Source organism: Jaculus jaculus, chromosome 8, assembly GCF_020740685.1.
Source record: "Jaculus jaculus isolate mJacJac1 chromosome 8, mJacJac1.mat.Y.cur, whole genome shotgun sequence".
Lineage (NCBI taxonomy): Eukaryota > Metazoa > Chordata > Mammalia > Rodentia > Dipodidae > Jaculus > Jaculus jaculus.
The window spans coordinates 54,473,779-54,495,578 of record NC_059109.1 but is presented as its reverse complement, the minus strand read 5'-3'; the positions used below and the strand labels follow the sequence as shown (position 1 = coordinate 54,495,578).

At 43.6% G+C, this 21,800-nt stretch overlaps 1 protein-coding gene and 1 pseudogene across 1 annotated transcript in view; one reads left to right on the top strand and one right to left on the bottom strand.

Annotated features, from left to right (window-relative positions):
* Nucleotides 1–21,800, bottom strand: part of Spg11 (SPG11 vesicle trafficking associated, spatacsin) — a 100,322-nt gene that overhangs the window by 20,909 nt on the left and 57,613 nt on the right. Inside the window, exons 23-29 of the mRNA XM_045156991.1 lie at nucleotides 21,339–21,447; nucleotides 19,446–19,605; nucleotides 18,717–18,986; nucleotides 17,686–17,886; nucleotides 16,355–16,462; nucleotides 11,262–11,424; nucleotides 504–718 (exon numbers count right to left, since the gene is read on the bottom strand). Coding sequence (XP_045012926.1) covers nucleotides 504–718; nucleotides 11,262–11,424; nucleotides 16,355–16,462; nucleotides 17,686–17,886; nucleotides 18,717–18,986; nucleotides 19,446–19,605; nucleotides 21,339–21,447 — 1,226 coding nt within the window. The remainder of the gene's footprint in view (nucleotides 1–503; nucleotides 719–11,261; nucleotides 11,425–16,354; nucleotides 16,463–17,685; nucleotides 17,887–18,716; nucleotides 18,987–19,445; nucleotides 19,606–21,338; nucleotides 21,448–21,800) is intronic.
* Nucleotides 7,027–9,116, top strand: LOC123462800 (annotated as a pseudogene).

Sequence of the window (21,800 nt, the reverse complement as noted above, 5' to 3'; positions counted from 1 at the left end):
TTTATTTATTTGAGAGCGACAGAGAGGAGGAGGCAGAGAGAAAGAATGGGCACACCAGGGCCTTCAGTCACTGCAAATGAACTCCAGACATGTGCGCCCCCTTGTGCATCTGATAACGTGGGTCCTGGGGAATCGAGCCTTGAACCAGGGTCCTTAGGCTTCATAGGCAAGCGCTTAACCACTAAGCCATCTCTTGAGCCCAGCCTCCAATTTATTTTAAGGCACTTGCCTGCAAACCCTAACGACCCAGGTTTGACTCTCCAGTATCCTCATAATGCCACACACACAAAGTGGCATGTGCATCTGGAGTTCACTTGCAGTGTTTGGAGGCCCTTATGTACCCATTCTCTGTCTCTTCTCTCTCTGCTTGCAAATAAGTATTTTAAAACTGTGTGTGTCAAAGGTAAAGCCTCGTCTATAAGTTATATCTCACTTGGTTCTCTGTTCAATATTCATTTAAAAAACTAACAGCTTCATTAACTTAAAAGATTAATGATAGATACCTCTTCAATAACCAAGCTGTCCACAGGTAACTCCGCTAACTCTGCTACTCTCCTGGCCAAAATGAACTGTCCATCTGTCTTCAGTCTTTCCAAAATGCATCTACATTCATCCTGGAAATTCTCGATGCTATAGCTGGTAATAATTGCATGGTTGATAGTTATAGATGTATCCTTCAAAATTTGGCTAAGGACACAAAGCTTTTTCACATCTGGACCTGTGCCAAAAAGAAGGGCATATAAATAGATAAACAATGAAACACTGCTATGTCATCTCAAGAGCAACAGAGTATCAGTGAAGGAAATGTATGTGTAACATACTATCATGAATAAAGGAGACACAAGAAACATAATTTCTTTGTCTTATTTTATGTTCTAAAAAATAGGGCGGGAGAGATAGCTTAGCAGTTAAAGATGCTTGCTTCCAAAGCTTGACAACCCAAGTTCAATTCCCCAGTACCCACATAAAGCCAGATGCTCAAAGTAGCACATGCAACTGGAGTTTGTTTGCAGTGGCAGAAAGTCTTGGTGTGTCCACTCCCTCTTTTTCTCATTCTCTCTCTCCTTGCAAATACATAAATAAACAAAAATAAAACTTTAAAAAACAAGGTCTTGAAGAGCTGCAGTGTCCTCATTGATCCTTCGTGTAGGGCTAAGAAGAGAGGCTAGCGAAAGAACAGCAAAAAGGCTGCCACACAGCACAGAGTTCCTCTGCACTTGAAAAGCTCAGGGCATCAAGTCCGCCAACCCAAGAGTCCTGTTAAATATGCATTCAGAAAAGTAGTTTCTACAGCCTACACTGACAGTGTATTTATCACAGTTTTGAGGTTTAGACTTACACCCCTCTCTCTGAGTTGATAGGTTTCCCCATTTTTGTCTGCTGCTAATGAAACAAGATCTTTCCAACCTCACTCAGGACAGAAGTCTAGTAGAGGTGATGCTGTCGTTGAGCTCTGGGATCTCACCTTCAACATCTGACTTTGTAGCTGGCCTTTGGATGGCCTAGTAAGTGTGCCAAGAGCAAGCATTGCCCATGGGTACCTTTGACTGGATCCATGAAGCCCTGAAGGCTTCTCTTCTAGAAACCTCTCTGTTGGAATCTGTTGATCACTGACAGGCTAAATGCTGTAGTCCTGTGGGATCCCACACACTTCAGGATGTGGCCTAGGCCATTGGATTGCCAGCTCCAGCTCCTGCCAGAGCCTACTATATCCAGCCATATTCCTGGCATAGCTCCCTGGCCAGCTCAGGCCTCTTACTGGCCAGCTAAGACCCAGCATGATGCCCTCCCCCACGGACCACGCTCATTTCCAAATCTTCAACCTCAAGGTCTCTCCACTGGCTCACCTAGTCCATCAACTCATTTCACTCATCTAAGAATGAAAAGGCACACTACTGGAAGCTTCTCAGAGCAAAAGACAAATCTACCAGTCTAGATCCAATCACCACATCAAATACCCACAGGATTTCCCTATTGTGAAATAAAATTACAGTTACACTGTTAGGAGCCATAGAGCAAAAGCCTCTCCATTTTGACTGGGCCTGTTCATGAGTTGACTCATTATTCAGAAAGCTGGTCCATCCATCACTCAGCAGACTGCTTACAGAATCTTATCTTTTGCAAAAGACCAGTTTATGGTCAGGCTGTGAAGCCTGGTGCAATCAGCATGTGAAGCCATTGAGGCAAGATTAGATAAACACCTGATTACATCCCCTCTAAGTTTCCTGACAATTCCAAGGCCCTAAATCCCGTCAGCCAGCTTATTCTCCCCTTTTTCTTCCCCTATATAACCACTGTGTAAAAAATAAAGATTCAGAGACCTTGATTGGAAAACAAAACAAAAAAAAACAAGGTCTCAAGGCTGGAGAGATGGCTTAGCAGTTAAGGCATTTGCCTGCAAAGCCAAAGGATCCCAGTTTGATTCTCCAGGACCCATGTAAACCAGATGCACAGGAGGCACATCTATTCGTTTACAGTGGCTGAAATCAAATAAATAAATAAATAAAATATATTTAAAAAAACAAACAGAAAACAAGGTGGGGCCTTGAAGTTTTGAAGCCAAGGATAACCAGGAGCTCCTGGCCCTCCTGCCACCACCTCCTACATGCAGGAATGCAGCTGTGCACCACTACGTCCAGCAAAACAACATTTTCCTGTTTTGATTGAATAGCGGAGTCCTTAAGAGCCTGTTCCTTACTTGCGCAAGATGGAAAAAAAAAAACAAAACATTAACAAGGCTCTGTGAAATCCTTAATTGTAAAGTTTGGTTGAACTTGACTACTACTCTAAGAACTGTCAGAAATAAGCATATGACCAAATGAGCCAATGGCTGCAATAGTGGCACGTCTGTCATGGTAGAAACCAACTGCCCTCCAATTGGACTGGAGGTCTGCTCCATGGGGGGGAAACACATCCCTGATACTGAAAACTTCAAACAGGGGTAGTCATGAGCCCCAGGGGTGTAACATCTGCTGATGTCTGGAAAAATGTATATACTATGCTTATCAAACTGCCCAGTAAGCACTTCTCTTAATATTTATACCCTTATATTAACGCTATTCTCACTTTGGGTAGAGAATCTTCTCTTTTCAGATTGCAGTGACTTTGGGATGACTCAGAAGATATCACAGTGCTGGAAAGAAGGGACTGGAGTATTGAGTAACATCTTGATCACACCTTCCAAGGATCAGGGTCTAATGTGGAAACGGTGGCAGAAAGAATGTAAGAGCCAAAGGAAGGGTAGGACTCCATACAACATGCTCCCTCCAGACATAAAATGGCCTGGATATCCATGACCTCATAGTGCCTGACACTACATACACAAGACCATCAAAAGAGGAGGAAAAGGCCATGACATCAAAATTAAAGAGAGACAGTGGGCTAGAGAGATGGCTTAGTGGTTAAGCGCTTGCCTGTAAAGCCTAAGGACCCCAGTTCAAGGCTCAATTCCCCAGGACCCACGTTAGCCAGATGCACAAGGGGGCGCCCGCGTCTGGAGTTCGTTTGCAGTGGCTGGAGGCCCTGGCGCTCTCTCTCGCATGCTCTCTCTCTCTCTTTCTCTCTCTCTCTCTCTGCCTCTTTCTCTTTCTGTCTCTAATGAATAAAAATTAAATTAAAAAAAAAAAAACTCGGGCTGGAGAGATGGCTTAGCGGTTAAGCACTTGCCTGTGAAACCTAAAGACCCCAGTTCGAGGCTCGGTTCCCCAGGTCCCACGTTAGCCAGATGCACAAGGGGGCGCACGCGTCTGGAGTTTGTTTGCAGAGGCTGGAAGCCCTGGCGCGCCCATTCCCTCTCTCTCCCTCTGTGTCTGTCGCTCTCAAATAAATAAATAAATAAAAATTAAAAAAAAAAAGATGTGCACCTTTGTACGGCAGACCTTCTTTAAAAAAAAAACTCAAAAAAAAAAGAGACTGATTGAGATGGGGAGGGGATATGATGGAGAATGGAATTTCAAAGGGGAAAGTGGGGTGGGGAGGGTATTACCATGGAATACTTTTTATAATCATGGAAAATGTTAGTAAAAATTGAGGAAAAAAAATTTAAAAAATCAAGAAGAAAGCATGTAAAAAAAAAAAAAAAAAAGAAAGAAGCATATGAACTCATGCTATACATGTGGCCTTTGTTATTTTCACACACCCCCCCCCACTTCGCCACCAAGGTAGGATGTCACTCCAGCCCAGGCTGACCTAGAATCTAGAATTCACTCCATCATCTCAGGATGGCCTTGAATGTCCAGTGATCCTCCTACCTCTGCCTCCCAAGTGCTGGGATTAAAGGCATGTGCCACCATGCTCAGCAACTTTTTTGTGGGCGGATAGGGGTGGGGGAGTTCTTATTGTTTTGGTTTTGGTTTTTCAAGGTAGGGTCTTGCACTAGCCCAGGCTGACCTGGAATTCACTATGTAGTCTCAAGGTGGCCCCATACTCATGGTGATCCTCCTACCTCTGCCTCCCAAGTACTGGAATTAAAGGCATACACCACCACACCTAACTGATTCTCTTTCTTTTTTTCTAAGATGGCCTTACTATGTAGCCCAGGCTAGCCCTGGACTTATGATAAATCTCCTGCTCCAGCCTTCTCATTGTTGGGGTTGTTTGTGAGTGATCATGCCAGGTTTTGTGCCCTTCAATGCAGCAGCAGTGTGTACCCTGAGGAAGATTTTAGTCATTCACTCAGCCTAGTCCCATCTCTCTCTGAGATCTACTCATACTTCAATCAAACTGGCATGGTCATCTGTTCATTCAATACAGGCACTACGTGGATCAAGACACAGAACGTGCAGGACAACTGAAATTACAGCTGGCCAGTACCTCAGGCTTGAATGTGGCAACTATATTCAGATGAAAGCAACCTTTGCTCCTTCTGTTGTTTGCTTAACACAGGGAGATTCAGTTGCATTTTCACTGCTGTCCCTGGAAACTATTACCTATTAACATTAATTCTTGCTCGGGGCTGAAAAACTGGCTTAGCAATTAAGGCACATGCCAGCAAAGCAAAAGGACCCAGGTTCTATTCCCCAGGACCCATCTAAGACAGATATACAAGGTGACACATATGTCTGGAATTTGCTTGCAGCAGCTAGAAACCCTGGCATGCCCATTCTCTCTCTCTCTTAAATAAATAAATAAATAAAATGATTAAAAAAGAAAAAGAATTTTCTCTCAGAAGCCAAGCATGGTGGTGCACACCTTTAATCCCAACACTGGAGGCAGAGGTAGGTGGACTGCCATGACTTCAAGCCTCCCCCCTACCACCACCAACAGACTACATAGTGAATTCCAGGTCAGCCTGGGCCAGAGACTGTACCTCAAAAAAAAAAAAAAAAAAAAAAAAAAAAAAAGAATTACCTCTTAGGCTAGAGAGATGGCTTAGTGGTAAGGAACTTGTCTGCAAAGATTAAGGACCCATGCTCAATACCTAAGTACCCACATAAGCCAGACGCAAAAGGTGGCACATGCTTCTGAAGTTCATTTGCAGCAGCTGGAGGCCTTGGCACATCCATTCTCACTTTCTCTTTCTGCCTCTTTCCCTCTCTTTTGCTCAAATAAATAAATAATATTTATATATTTTTATAAAAAGAATTCTCTGGGCTGGAAGAGTAGTATACTGAAGTGCTCAGCTAGCATTCATGTGACCCTGAGTTTGAATTCCAACACAGTAAACAAAGAGACAAAGCAAGAATTCTCTGCCAGTACTGTGTGTGAGGGATATGCTCCCCCATTCACTGAGTCTGCCTCTTACAAGGGACGTGTAGATGAAGCATTTCATGAAGGCTTTTTCCAAAGCTACCTGCCAAGCAGTGGTACTTCTGAAGACTGTGAGATACACTATACAACAATTATCAGTCCAGGCATGTTGGGTTTCTTTGCTGGCTGGGGTGGTGGCTCAGTGGGTAAGTATGTGCCACACAAGAGGAGGACCTAAGTTTTGATCCCCAGCACTTTTATAAAATGCCAGCCATGGTGGCACATGCCTGTCATGCCAGTGATGGGGAGGTGGAGAGAGGGAAGCCCCAGAGCTCACTGGTTAGCTAAAATAGCAGAATAAGTGAGCTTTCTTCAAGAGATCCTGACTCAAAGAACAAGGAGAGTAGTTTAAGAAAAACCCCAAAATCGACCTCTGGCCTCCACACACACACATATATATGCACACATATGTGAATGCACACCACAGACATGCAAGTAAACAAGAAGGAAAAAATTCACAAGTGGTTTTCTTGTTTTGTTTTGGTACATGGTCTAAATATGTAGTGCAGACTAGCCTGGGCATGAGAATGCCTGGCACAGCCTCCCAAGTCCTAGGGCTATAAAAGTACAACAGGTCTTGGGCTGGAGAGATGGCTTAGCGGTTAAGCGCTTGCCTGTGAAGCCTAAGGACCCCGGTTCGAGGCTCGGTTCCCCAGGTCCCACGTTAGCCAGATGCACAAGGGGGCGCACGCGTCTGGAGTTCGTTTGCAGTGGCTGGAAGCCCTGGCGCGCCCATTCTCTCTCTCTCTGTCTCTTCCTCTTTCTGTCTCTGTCACTTTCAAATAAATAAATAAAAATAAACCAAAAAAAAAAAAGTACAACAGGTCTGTTAAAAATGTTTGTGTGTTTATTTACTTGAGATAGAGAAAGAAGCACATAGAAATAGTGTGAGTATGGAGGCCAGGGCCTCCTGCTACTGAAAATGAACTCCAAATACACCTGCCACTTTGTGCATCTGGCTTTACATGGGTTCTGAGGAATCAAACCCAAGGCATGAGGCTTTACAAGCAAGTGCCTTTAGCTGCCGAGCCATTTCTGCAGCCCTAAAACAAATTTCTTTTTTGTCGTTGTTGTTGGCTTGTTTTTGTTTTTCATGGTAGGGTCTCACTGTAGCCAGACTGACTTAGAACTCACTATGTAGTCGCACGCTGGTCTCAGACTCACAGCTATCCTCCTACCTCTATCTCCCAAGTGCTGGGATTAAAGGCATACACCACCATGCCCAGCCTCAAACAGGTTTTTAAAGAATATTTCTGGGTGCGGACGCACTTGCGCGAGGGAGTTCCTGGCAGCCTCTGTCCCCGTGGAGCCGAGCTTGTTCCTCTCCCGCTCAGCCGCGCAGGTTGAATTGACCAAAGCAATGGTGATGGAGAAGCCTAGTTCCCTGCTGGTTGGGCAGGAGTTTGTGAGGCAGTACTACACACTGCTGAACCAAGCCCCGATATGCTGCATAGGTATGTGGTGCCTTCTTCATGTCTCCAGTCTTCCTCTTGCTTCTTACAGGGTTGTTAGGTTTTATGGAAAGAACTCTTCTTACGTGCATGGGGGATTGGATTCCAATGGAAAGCCAGCAGATGCAGTCTATGGACAGAAAGAAATCCATAGGAAAGTGATGTCGCAAAACTTCACCAACTGCCATACCAAGATTCGCCATGTGGATGCTCACGCTACTCTCAATGATGGTGTGGTGGTCCAGGTGATGGGCCTGCTCTCCAACAACAACCAGGCGCTGCGGAGGTTCATGCAGACCTTTGTCCTTGCTCCTGAGGGCTCTGTGGCCAACAAGTTCTATGTTCATAATGACATCTTCAGGTACCAGGACGAGGTCTTTGGTGGCTTTGTCACTGAGCCACAAGAGGAATGTGAGGAAGAAGTTGAAGAAGCTGAAGAGAGGCAGCAGACACCTGAAGTGGTGCCCGATGATTCTGGAACTTTCTATGATCAGACTGTCAGCAATGACTTGGAGGAGCATTTAGAGGAGCCTGTTGCTGAGCCTGAGCCAGAAGCAGAGCCAGAGCCTGCTCCTGAAGTCCAGGAGGAGAAGGCCGAGCCGGTCTTGGAAGAGCCAGCTCCCGAGGATGCCCAGAAGAGCTCCTCTCCAGCTCCAACGGACATGGCCCAGACTGTGCAGGAGGATTTGAGGACATTTTCTTGGGCCTCTGTGACCAGTAAGAACTTCCTCCCAGTGGAGCTGTTCCTGTTACTGGGATCCCACCTCACGTTGTTAAAGTGCGAGCTTCACAGCCCCGTCCAGAGTCTAAGCCGGAATCTCAGCTTCCACCGCAGAGGCCTCAGAGAGACCAAAGAGTGCGAGAGCAGCGGATCAGCGCTCCTCCTCAGCGGGGACCGCGGCCAATCCGCGAAGCTGGTGAGCCAGGTGATGTTGAACCCCGAAGAATTGTGAGACACCCTGACAGTCACCAGCTCTTCATTGGCAACCTGCCACACAAAGTGGACAAGTCAGAACTGAAGGACTTTTTTCAAAATTATGGGAATGTGGTGGAACTCCGCATCAACAGTGGTGGGAAGTTACCCAACTTCGGCTTTGTTGTGTTTGATGATTCTGAACCTGTTCAGAAGGTTCTTAGCAACAGGCCTATCATGTTCAGAGGTGAAGTCCAGTTGAATGTGGAAGAAAAGAAGACTCAAGCTGCCAGGGAAGGAGACCGGCGAGATAGCCGCCTGCGGGGGGGCCTGGAGGCCCTCGAGGTGGGCTGGGCGGTGGAATGCGAGGCCCTCCCCGGGGAGGCATGGTACACAAGCCAGGATTTGGAGTGGGAAGGGGGATTGCTCCGCGGCAGTGAATTGCTCTTCCTTCGCTGGTCTTCAAGCAGCAGTCAGACCCCAGCTCCTACAGAATGGTGAAGTTCTTCAGCAGCCTTTGGTGTCTTGGAGTGTGATGACCCTAGTCTATTATAAACTGCTTGAGTTTGTACAATTTTATTTTCTTTGTGTTCATGGTATGTGCTCCACCCTTCCATTCCTCTCCTGACCTTTTTAGTCCTTCACTTCCAATTTTGTGGAATGATATTTTAGGAGTAACAGATTTTTAAAGAAGAAAACAAAGACTGAATTTCCTTGCTTATTTGCATATATGGACTGGATTTTTTTTAAATAGCCATTTCCCCAAAGGAATGTGTCGCTTATTACTGACATTTGGTATATTTCATTCAGTGGAATATTTCTTATTTTGTACGTGTTTCAAAAGCCTGTAAGATACAGGATTTGATAAACATTTTGGAAGTAGGAAAAATCCAAATTGTTTCTGGAGAGTATCGATGATCTTCTGATGTGGAAAAACTGCCATTTGGGAAATCTGACATTGATTCTTGCTGGCATGGTTAATTGAATAAAAGGTGTTAATAGAATGCATTTTTCTTTTGATATATGATTACAAAACAATTCTAAATCTACTGTTTTTACCATTGGAATTTGAATTGTGACATAGATCTTAAATGTCTAGAATGCAACTGATAGCCTTTTCTTGAACTGTTAGATTTTATTGAAATAGATTTTTTTGTGTGTGTTTTAATTTGTATTTGTCAAACCACACACAAGAAGACAAGTCCCCAAAATATGAATAACAAACCCAGAGCAAACTATTGTGCCTTCTAGTTCTCTTTGAGCCCAGCCTTGGTGATTGTTCAGAGAGTAATAAAGATTCTAGATTGTTTTCCAGAAAAAAAAAAAAAAAGAATATTTCTGTATTTTCACTCTCTCTCTCCAGAGTGGCATTTTGTCTTTTTTAAAAAATGTGGAATGAAGCTGGGCATAGTGACACATGCCTTTAATCCTACAATTTGTGAGGCAGAGGTAGGAGGATTGCTGTGAGTTCAAGGCCAACCTGACATTACACAGTGAATTCCAGGTCAGCCTGGGCAAAATCCTACCTTAAAAAAACAAAACAAAATATGGAATGTGGCATTATTTATGGTAGATGCTGTTGTGCTATATTTTGAATGTTTAAAGCCAAATTTAAAGTTATAAATAGCTTCTTCACACTCAGTTATGGGCTAAAAACATAATATCAACTATCAAAATACACTTGAATATCCTGAATGCCCTCCAAAAACAGTTTCAGGATAAGGCAGCTAACTTGTATCGGTGTGTATGTGTGTTCATGCCTATGTGTGGTCACACATACACGTGTGAGCGCAGGTGTGCATGCTGCGCATGCGTATGGAGGTCAGAGGACAACTTCTGAGGCAGTCCTGGCCATTCCATCTTGTTTGAAGTAAGGTTTCTCTCAGTCTTACTATTTTTCTTTATCCACTTGTCTCAAGATGCTGGGAAATTCTCCTGTCTGTCTCTCTTGACTTTTTTTTTTTTTTTATGGAAGAAGGGAATTTATTTGAAGCTTACAGATCCAGGGGCAGTTCCATAATGGCAGAAGTTGCCTCCCTTTCAGAGATCCAAGCAGAGAGAAAAGCCACCACCAAAAAGAAAGCAAGCACACTTCAGGAACCCCAGGATAAGCTCAAGCACTTTGCATATCTTTAGACTGGAATTCCAAATCTACTCCACACCTTAGGGCTGGAACCTAGAACCCACCCACAGTGACAGGCAGCTAGACAATCCCTTGGCTTTTTTTTTAATTTTTGATTTTTAATTTTTATTTGAGAGCGACAGACAGAGAGAGAAAGAGAATGAGTGCACGAGGGCCTCCAGCCAATGCAAACGAACTCCAGACACGTGCGCCCCCTTGTGCATCTGGCTAACGTGGGTCCTGGGGAATCAAGCCTTGAATTGTGGTCCTCAGGCTTCACAGGCAAGCGTTTAACCGCTAAGCCATCTCTCCAGCCCTCCCTTGGCTTTTCCTAAAATTTTACTTTCATTTTTTTATTTGAGAGAGGGAGAGGAAGAAGAGAGAGAGAGTGGGTGTATCAGGCCTCTAGCCACTGCACTCGAACTCCAGATGCATGCACCCCCTTGTGCATCTGCCTTACGTGGGTCCTGGGGACTCAAGCCTGTGTCCTTTCAGCATTGCAGGCAAATGCCTTAACCACTATGCCACCTCTCCAGCCCTCCCTTAGCTTTTTTTTTTTTTTTTTTTTTTGGTTTGTCGAGGTAGGGTCTCACTCTGGCTCAGGCTGACCTGGAATTCACTATGTAGTCTCAGGGTGGCCTCGAACTCTCGGCGATCTTCCTACCTCTGCCTTCCTAGTGCTGGGTTTAAAGGCGTGCGCCACCACGCCCAGCTTCCCTTGGCTTTTTTATGTGGGGGTCTAAGGATCAAACTCAGGTACTCCAGCTTAAGCAGGGAACTCTTTTTTTTTTTTTTGGTTTTCCAAGATAGGTCTTCACTCTAGCTCACACTGCCCTGAAATTCACTCTGTATTTTCTGGGTGGACTTGAACTCAGGGCAATCCTCCTACCTCTGCCTCCCACTGCTGGGATTAAAGGTGTGCGCCACCACGCCCTGCCTAAAGCAGGGAACTCTCTCCACCCAGCCATCTCCTCAGTCCAAGGAAGCGAATTTCTTAACAGCAACTTCAGGGTAAGGATTGTCTTACCGCTAGAGAAGAGATGTTCCATTCCAACAAAGAGCTGTAGAAGCTTCCCCAGCTCATACTGTGTATGGCACTGCTGCAGCATAAGTCTCCACAGGATGCACGCCTGATCCTCCACCCAGGTGGCTGGCATGATAGGGTGGCCTCTTGTAGCTGCTGTGCCAAGCTGTGAGAAACAAGTCTCTGAGAGAACGGTTCATAGGAAGAAAAAAATCAGAACTTCCAAATGTGGGAACAAGAAAGCCAAGATACCCTTAAAAGTGATCTCTTGGCCTTGGAATATAGTTCAGTTAGTAGAGAGCTTGCCTAGCATGCATGAGGCCCTGGGTTCAATTCCCAGCACCACATAAAACCAGGCATGATGGTACACCCCTGTAATCCCCAGAAGGACAGAGTTAAAGGTCAGCCTCCATTCCATAATGAGTTTGAAGCCAACCTGGGATACATGAGACCTCATCTCAAAAAGGTGTGAGGGAAGGAGGGGGCTGGAGGGATGGCTCAGCAATTAAGGTACTCGCCTGCAAAGCCAAAGGACCCAGGTTCAATTCCCCAGGACCCATGTACATGGAATTCCATCTGCAGTGGCTAGAGGCCCTGGCATGCCCATTCTCTCCCTCTCTCCCTCCCTCCCCCCCTGAAATGGTAGATAAAATACCATAAAAGGAAAGAAAGAAAGAAAGAAAGAAAGAAAGAAAGAAAGAAAGAAAGAAAGAAAGAAAGAAAGAAAGAAAGAAAACCAAAAAGTGCCCTCGTACCATTAGCGTGGGCACGAATGAAAGGAACTAGTAAAGGCTCAGAGGACAGCTTCATGCTTGTCACTTTGTGGAAAGTACTGAGCAGAGGGCTATGAATACAAAAATCAAGAGTCCGAAAGACTCAATGATAACCATGAAGTTACTTGCTTAAGTTCTCCCCAGTTACTGTCAAGTCAACTACCCTATGAATTGTTGTGAAATTAAACACACATATTTCACTTGGTACTTCTTTATACCTGGGTCCCCTTTTAGTCCCTTCGTCTCTTGTTCCCTATACAAGGGGGATTTTCCCAATCTCCCTTCAGCCTGGCTGAGGAGAAGAATTTCTTTTGGCTTGGGTGCTTTCCTGCTTTGCTTTCTCTATCATAACTCTACTGAAAATAAACCTCACATTTAGCTTTTCTAAGACCTCAAGACTCAAGAGCTGCTGGCACAGGAGTTCTAATCCCATGGAACATTTTGGTGACCCCAGAAGGGACCTCTTAAGAAGGAGTAACTTACGATTTTTGCCTATGTTCACATGCATGGTCATTTAACCTTGGGACAGGGAAAGGCAAATGGCAGGCTCAAAGGAATCTGAGTACAGCTACCCTGGAGGCTAATTCACACAGCCTGCTACAGGCCTCTGGCTATTAAAATACTGATGAATGCTTGAGCTGGTTGTGAAGAAAATGAAACAATTTGATAAACACTGCTTGGCAGGTTGGCTAGACCTTGTATTAAATTCATCTCAAGAAAAAGTTGTTCCCCTCTTTAATAATTTTACTTTACTTAATTGCTAGTAGAGAAGCAGACAGCGAATAGGAATGGGCACAGCAGGGCCTAGCACCACTGCAAATGAACTCCAGACACATGCGCCACTGTGTACATCGGATTTATATGGGGGCTGGGGAACTGAACCCAGGCCCTCAGGCTTACAAGAAAGCACTCCCTCCCCACCCCGAAGTAGAGTCTCACTCTAGCTCAGGATGACCTGGAATTCACTATGTAGTCTCAGGATGGCCTCAAACTCACTGTAATCTTCCTACCTCTGCCTCCCAAGTGCTGGAATTAAAGGTGTGCATCACCACGCCTGGCTTTGTTTATGTGACTTTTTTTTTTAAATTTATTTATTTATTTATTTATTTGAGAGTGACAGACACAGAGAGAAAGACAGATAGAGGGAGAGAGAGAGAATGGGCGCGCCAGGGCTTCCAGCCTCTGCAAACAAACTCCAGACACGTGCGACCCCCTGTGCATCTGGTTAACGTGGGATCTGGGGAACCGAGCCTCAAACTGGGGTCCTTAGGCTTCACAGGCAAGGGCTTAACCGCTAAGCCATCTCTCCAGCCCTGTTTATGTGACTTTTGAAAATGTTTTACAGAGAATTTAAAGAAAAAAATTACTGGGTAAATATTGTAAGTCAAACCATCTGGGTTACTATTTTTTTTTAATTTTTTTGTTTATTTTATTTATTTGAGAGTGACAGACAGAGAGAGGAAGAGGCAGGTAGAGAGAGAGAAAGAGAAAGAGAGAGAGAGAGAATGGGCGTGCCAGGGCCTCCAGCCACTGTAAACGAACTCCAGACGCGTGCGCCCCCTTGTGCATCTGGCTAACGTGGGTCCTGGGGACTCGAGCCTTGAACTGGGGTCCTTAGGCTTCACAGGCAAGTGCTTAACCGCTAAGCCATCTCTCCAGCCCTCGGTTACTATTTTAAAGACATTTATTTTAAAGATCTTGGTGGTATAAAGATAGTAAGAGAGAGAACTTTAAGTTCTTATGCTCAGCTAACTAAGATTTTATAAGAACAGAACCAGGATCCTTAGGCTTCATAAGCAAGCACTTAACTGCTAAGCACCTCTCCAGCCCTATTAAAAAGTTTTGTTGATGGCTAAACAGGTAATCTTAATATATTCTAAGATGTAATGTCATTCAGGTTATAATTTTGTGTCATCCATGGTGGCGCATGTGTCTGGAGTTTGTTCACAGGGCTAGAGACCCTAGTGTGCCCATTTTCTGTCTATCTCTCATAAATAAATAAAAATAAAAAAGATTATATAAATTTGTGTCACCATGCCTCATGATGTCAAGGTTAAAACTTCAATTCAATGATGTTAGTTTTCCCATGAAAGGTTATAAAAACTAGGTTTAGGGCTGCAGAGATGGCTTAGCGGTTAATCGCTTGCCTGTAAAGCCTAAGGACCCCGGTTCGAGGCTCAATTCACCAAGACCCATGTTAGCCAGATACAAAAGGGGGCGCATACATCTGGAGTTCATTTGCAGTGGCTGGAGGCCTTGGCGTGCCCATTTTCTCTCTCTATCTGCCTCTTCCTCTCTCTGTCTGTCGCTCTCAAATAAATAAAAGTATCAAAAAAAAAATTTTTTTTTTAAAACTAGGTTTAATCAAGTTAACTATGTAACTTTTAACTATTGGGGATACTGAACCTTAAGATCAAAGTTTATTCATTCGTTGCTGATTTTTCTTTTATATTGCAAAAGAAATATATATACACACATATATATTTTCTTTTATATTAGTTAATATTCTGCCTAGTTCATGCTAATTCTGACAAATAGCCATCATTGGGTGTATCACTTCAATTTTATTATATATATATAATTTTATATAATGTTATATATAATTTATATGACATATTTGGGGGGGAAAGCCCAACAGACTGGCCTTTGTTTTGAGAGAGAAAGAGAGAATTGGTGCATGAGGGCCTCCAGCCACTATAATCAAACTCCAGACACATGTACCACCTTGTGTGCATGTGCGGCCTCGTGCATGTATCACCTTGTGTCTGGCTTACATGGGATCTGGCGAGTTGAACATGGGTCCTTAGGCTTTGCAGGCAAGTATCTTAACTGCTAAGCCATCTCTCTAGCACATCACTTCAATTTGATAAAAGAAGAGAGCTACAGGAACTCTCCATGTCTAGAAAGAATCCCTGTGTTTAAAGTCATGTCAAAGGGCCCCCATCCTCAATTCCCCAGTCAAGTGAGCTAGTCCCAAATTGTGGCACTAGAACCTGTTATGTAGAACTAATACTAGTACCATTTATACATACACAATTAGCTTTATTCCTAAGATTTATCTATCTTAACAATCATGGCTAACATAAAATGGCTTTATGTTAATCAAAGTGCCTCTAACATACATATGACTAATTGCTAGAGGTATTTCAGTCAGGATTAAGCAAAGAATACTGCTCGTCCAATTTTCTCTTTCCAAACAAATTTAAGTGACTGTTTCAGTTCTACTGTCTCAAGTTTCTAATGCCTCAAAATAAATTATCAGACATAGCTTCTGCTCCAATAATTGTCTTCATCTGTGAAAAATGGCCTTAATCTCTACTATTCCTGAAAGCCAAGGATTAAACTGTCTCTGCTTCCAGCCCTCCCTGAGAAATTGATACCTAAAAAGATTAAGCAAAGATGTTTTCAGACTCAAATGCCAAGCCTACACTCTTCAATGCCTTTTTTCTAACAAATATAAATTCCAGATGTTTGCTGAAATTTTTTTCTTGTATTTTTTTTCCTATTTTCTCTTCTTTTTTTAATTTATTTTTTATTTTCACAATTTTCATTAACATTTTCCATAATTATAAAAAATATCCCATGGTAATACCTCCCCCCACTGCACTTTCCCCTTTAAAATTCCATTCTTCATCATATTACCTCCCCATTTCTTGTGTTTTTTTAAAAAAATATTTATTTATCTATTTGAGAGAGAAAGAGGGAGAGAGAGAATGGGCATGCCAGGGCCTCCAGCCTCTGCAAACAAACTCCAGATGCGTGCACCCCTTGTGCATCTGGCTTATTTGGTTCCTGGAGAATTGAACCAGGATCCTTTGGCTTTGCAGGCAAATGCCTTAACTGCTAAGCCATCTCTCTAGCCTTTGTTTGCTGTATTTTTAAGAAAATTGTTTCCAAGCCATATATGGTGGCCCATACCTTAAATCCCAGCACTTGGGAGGCTGAGTTCAAGGCCAGCCTGGAACTACAAGATGAGTGAGACTCTACCTCAAAGGAGAAAGAAAGAAAAGGAGAAGAGAGGAGAGGGGAGGAGAGAAAAAGAAAAAAGGAAAAAGGAAGGAAGGGAAGAAAATTAATTCCAGGGCTGCTAACATATCTTGCCTGCAATTAGAGCTGCTGGATTAAAGATACTTACTTTCTATGCTTTGGGATGACATGAGCAGTGGAGTTTGAATCATGCCACATAAGCACTCATCTACTGCTGCGACTCCACCCACGGCCTATCTCACAGCAGGCCATGCTGGCCAACTTCAGTCAGTGAGAATGAGAACCATGATTTCAACTTCAAATCAACTTCAAATGAGCATTGTAATTCCAACTTACTGTTTCAAGGCTTTTCTGGAACTCCAGAAGCTTAGCTTTTGCTTTCTTATAATTCTTGAACGTCATACACAGTTCATATACCTCCAACATCAATAGTAATGGGGAATCCTTTGGGGAAGAACTTGAAATTAGAAAATCTTGAACTGGATATTTTCTCAGTGAATAATGCCCAATAAGAATATTAAATGCTATTAATCACAGCTTTACAGTAGAATTAATGTCGTGTGTGTGTGTGTGTGTGTGTGTGTGTGTGTTTAAAGCAGGGAAATAAACTTGGCATTTGCTTTTCCTTTTGGACAAAAGGATACTCAGGCTGGCACAATGACTCAACAATCCATCTTCCTGATAACCGGTACTTGATCAATACACGTGGTAGAAAACACTCTGCTAGGAGGCGCTGTGCGGCTCTAGCATACATTCCTGCACAGTGAGCTCCAATGACCCATTATCACCCACGTGTTGGGCCAATTTTGGATTAGACAATATGAATCTGAACTGTAAACACATCCACTTATTAAAGTACTTTAAGTCCTTGATAGATTAAGTTCTGTGAGCATTGGTTTAATACTCGGCAAAATAAGGATCATGCCACATCACGTATTATTTTTAGATAGGATTATAATGAGAAGTTACTATATTAATGTATGTGAAGTACTTTGTTAAATAAACAGTAGCACTGGGGATAAGTTAAAGGCCCGGTCACTACCACATGCAGAGATGGTAGTTTTATCAGCACTATTGTCTGTTGTTGGCTTTTTGTTTGTTTGTTTTGTTTTTCGGGTCTCACTCTAGCTCAGTCTGACCTGGAGTTCACTAAATTGTCTCAGGGTGGCCTTGAACTCATAGTGCCTATCCTCCTATCTCTGCCTACTGGGATTAAAGGCATGTGCCACCACGCCCGGCTCCTGTTGTTGGCTTTTAATAAGAAAAAACTACTGGGTGTGGTGGTTCACGCCTTTAATCCCAGCACTTGAAAGGCAAAGGTAGGAAGATCATTGTGAGGTAGAGTCCAGCCTGAAACTACATAGTGAATTACAGGTCAGCTTGGGCTAGAGTGAGACCTACCTCGAAACACCAAAAGCTGGCCAGGCACGGTGATGCACACCTTTAACTCCAATACTTGAAAGGCAGAGGTAGGAGGATCACCACAAATCCAAGAGCACCTTGAGACTACAGAGTAAATGCCAGGTCAGCCTTAGCTAGAGTGAAACCCTACCTCGAAAAACCAAAAACAAACAAAAAAACAAAAACTGACCCCTGCCCCCCCAAAAAGCTAATGAGGTATGCTGAAGTGACCCCTTTCAAGCTCTGAAAAGAATGGGTATTGGTACCTCAAAGAAGAGTTGGAAACCTCGGATGAGAGTACTGCTCTTCTGTCTTGTTAATAAACTTCTCCAGATGGTGGCAAGGTCCTCAAGGTCCCATGTATGATCCTCTATAGAGACCTGAATATGTGCCATTGCTTCAGCTGAAACACTTTCCTCCACAGAAGTGACGATCCATACACAGAGACAAGCAACAGAACTGGCATCCTGCCATGTAATAGTTTCAAAATAAAATAAATGGGCATAGGTTACCAGATATATGTATCAGTGCTAAGAAAGACATTCCCACTAAGAACAAGTCACTCTGCCTAGTCAGTCAAAATGGCTTCAAAAGCTTCCAAATGTGACACAAATGCTATGAAGAAGCAAGGACTATTATACACAGTTCTGAGCTTGTGGCAGGTCAAAGGCCAAACAGAGGAGCCCTGCCCTTCACTGATCTGCTTTAAGGAACTGTGTAAGAAGTCCCCCTTCCCAAAGAAGGTGCTAAAGAAGCCATGGTTGTCTAGCAGAGTGCTCTTATGACTGCCAACTAGGAGCAAGGCTAGCCACTTGCATTCACGGAACGTCAAGAAACATGGAAGTACACTTAATAGTCTAGAGCCCAAGCGGCAGGAAGTTACAGTGACCTTGGAAACACTGACCTCTCACTACCCACTTGTGACTGTTAGTCTTCCTGACTTCCCTTCCACCCTCCCTCCCATCTGTCTGTCTATTTGTCTAGATATTGCTCCTTTGAGACAGATAACCCAGGCTGGCCTGGAACTCTATATCCCCTACTTTAGCCACCCAGGTAGATGGAGTTACAGGTGAGAGCAACCACGCCCATCTTCTCTCTTTCTTTCCTGTCCTGGCTACCCTCAGCAATGGTGGTTATAGGCATGTATAGCCATGCCCGGCTTTTGACATGGGTGCTGGGAATTGAACTCACACCCACATGCCTGTGCAGCAAGCGCTCTTACCTGCTGAGCTAACTCCCTAGCCCTCTTCCTACCTTTTCTATTGCCCCCTAGGCCTTGATTTCTCACGCCCCTCACCTGGAGACACGAGGCCAGGATGCTGAGAATAGGAGCCCGCTGTTTCGCTGCCTCAGCCAGAAGCCAGCACCAAGAGCCTGGCTCTGCTGAGCACTGGTGGAGAATTTCAAAGAGATCAGCTGTCTCGTCCTTGTTCCTCTGGAGCTCCTGGGCGGACTCACTGCCTTCATCTCTGTCCACTCTAGAGCTGGACAATGATGGCAAGTTCTCAAAAGCCAGCTTTAAATGGCTCTGAAGGACTGGATTAAAGTACTGGAGAAGGGATTTCACCTGAAAGGCATACTAGATGATTAATATACACTCAAACTTTCAAGTATGTGACAAAAAAAGCACAGGCAAAATTAATTCTTTCTCACCCTGAACTGTTTCAGAAGTGACCATGTAATTTTACAAAGTGATCTGAAATAACAAGATGTGATTACATCTATTTAATCCAGGCTGGCCTTGAACCTGCAATCTTGCCTCCTCAGCATCTCCAGTATTGAGATCACATGCCTGAATCACAATGCCTGGCTATTGCTTTCTAGTTAATTTCTATATTTAAATCTGGAGTCATAAAAATGCTTTTGTTCTTCAGTACTAATAATTGGTCCATTGCCTGAGGCCAACCTAATGAACTCGAGAAAAATAAATGTCATTACCAAACAAAAGCCTATTGTCTACAACACATTGTTCACTGTGTTCTTGAAAAGGAGTTCCTCCAACATCTCTCAAAAAATCATGGCTTACCTCCTCTGGGTGGTACCCATAGCGCTGGCTGTGAATAATGAACTGTAGCCAATCATTTGCTTTGGCACATTCTCTAAGGTAAGACAGGCTCAGTTTCATATTGTGGAGTGTGCAGAACTGTACCACTAATGCCCACTTGCTGCTGGATTCACTGGATAACCTATATGAAAATTAGGAATGAAGTAGTAGAGGAAAATAATTTATTAAAAGATAGCTCTAGTTTGAAACTGTAAAGTTAGTTAAAATTAAATAAATTAACCACAATGTATTCCCTCAAAAAAAAAAAATTGATAAAATACCCTTTCAAAGTGGTTAGGAGGTGTCACTCCATGGCCAAACACATGAGGTCTTGGGTTTGAAAACCATCATGGCAAAAATAAAACTAAAGGGCTGGGTGTGGTGGTGCATGACTTTAATCCCAGCACTCAGGAGGCAGAGGTAGAACTGCTAATGAGTTCAAGGCCACCCTGAGACTACCTAGTGAATTCCAGGTCAGCCTGGACTAGAGTGAAACTCTACCTCAAAAAACTAAATTAAACTAAAATAAAATAAAATAAAAAACCTTTCAGCGCATACCAGCTATTTAATTGCTTTGATAAAACTTCCTAGCACTGACATCATTCATTCATTCATTCCCCAAATTGCCAAGTATCCATTCTGTTAGTAGTGTATCATCCTCAAGAGCCCTGAGAAGAAACACAAGAAGCTTCCTGAGCTTAATTCCCCTGTGTGGTTCATTTCAGAGTGCTCAAGAGTGCTGGCAGAGGTCTCCTTACTAGGGAGAGGGCACATTCCCTGCCATAAGCAGGATATTGTTGACAGGAGGAACAGTGTGTTCTTAGGGACATCCCCAAGGCAGGACATGAAGGGCATAAAGAAAAGATAGCTTTAAAAAAATATTTATTTTATTTTTATTTATTTATTTGCAAGAGAGAAAGAGAGAGAAATGAATGCACCAGGGGCTCCAGCTACTGCAAACAAACTCCAGATGCATGTGCCATCTTGTGCATCCAGCTTATGTGGGTCCTGGGGAATTGAACCTAGGCACCTTGGCTTTGCAGGAAAGTGACTTAACCGCTAAGCCATCTCTCCAGCCCAGAAAAGATGGCTTTTTGAAAACAGTCACTTTGGCTTCTGTTATCAGTTGACATATGATGTAGATGATAGGAAGAGATAATTAAAAACAATACTTAAAACGAAATTTTGTAAAACCCTTGCTTCATCTGTAATTTTGTCACCATGTAACAATGGAAAGACTTCTCAGACCTGCAGGGAGGAAACAAAGCTCCTTCCCATCTCCTGGTAATTCCATCTCAAACCAGAAAATGATAATTGGCAAAATTAAAATCATATCCATTGGCCCGAGAGATGGCTTAATCGTTAAGGTGCTTGCCTGCGAAGCCTAAGGATCTAGGTTCAATTGCCTAGAACCCACATAAGCCAGATGTTTTCAAGGTGGCACATGTACCTGGAGTTTGTTTGCAGTGGCTAGAGGCTATGCTGTGCCCATTCATTTCCTTTCTCTCTCTCCCGCTCTCAAAAATTACATGTGTGTGTGTGTGTGTGTGTGTGTGTGTGTGTGTGTGTGTGTATAATTTTTATTTATTTATTTGACAGAGAGAGAGAGAGAGAGAAAACAGGCATTCCAGGGCCCCCTTATGCATCTGGCTAACGTGGGCCCTGGGTCCTTTGGCTTTGCAGGTAAATGCCTTAACCGCTTAGGCATCCCTCCAGCTATAAAATATATGTATTTTTAAATCATATCCATTTACTCAGTGTCTGCACATGCTGATGAACAAGAGAAGATCTAGAGTTTTGATGAAAACATCAAGGTACTAGGAGAACGACCAGGCCACCACAAGTTTACCAGAACAGAGAATGCGACTCACGGACCTGTTTACGTCCTGCTGCCGGATGCTATCCCAGGTAGCTTCTTCCAAGAGAGCAAGCAATTCTTCTATAGTTGCCTTGTCGCCGTCTGCCAGTTTAGGCACTTGTTCAGCTATGAGAAAAATAAACTATAAACTATGAGTGGGGAGTAGTGACACATGCCTGTAGTGTCCCTGCAACTCAGGAGGCTGAGGCAGATTGCTTAAGCTCAGAAGCTAGAGGTCAACCTGAGCAACAGAGAACACAGTGAGATGGAATCTCAAATAAAATAAAATAATTTAAGTATGTGTGTTAGCCAGGTGTGGTGGCGCATGCCTTTATTCCCAGCACTCTGGAGGCAGAGGTAGGAGGAGTGCTGCAAGTTGAAAGCCAGCCTGAAGCTACATAGTGAATTCCAGGTCAGCCTGGGCCAGATACCTTACCCCATCCCCCCATGCCCCATTCCCCCCATAAAAATGTTCATGT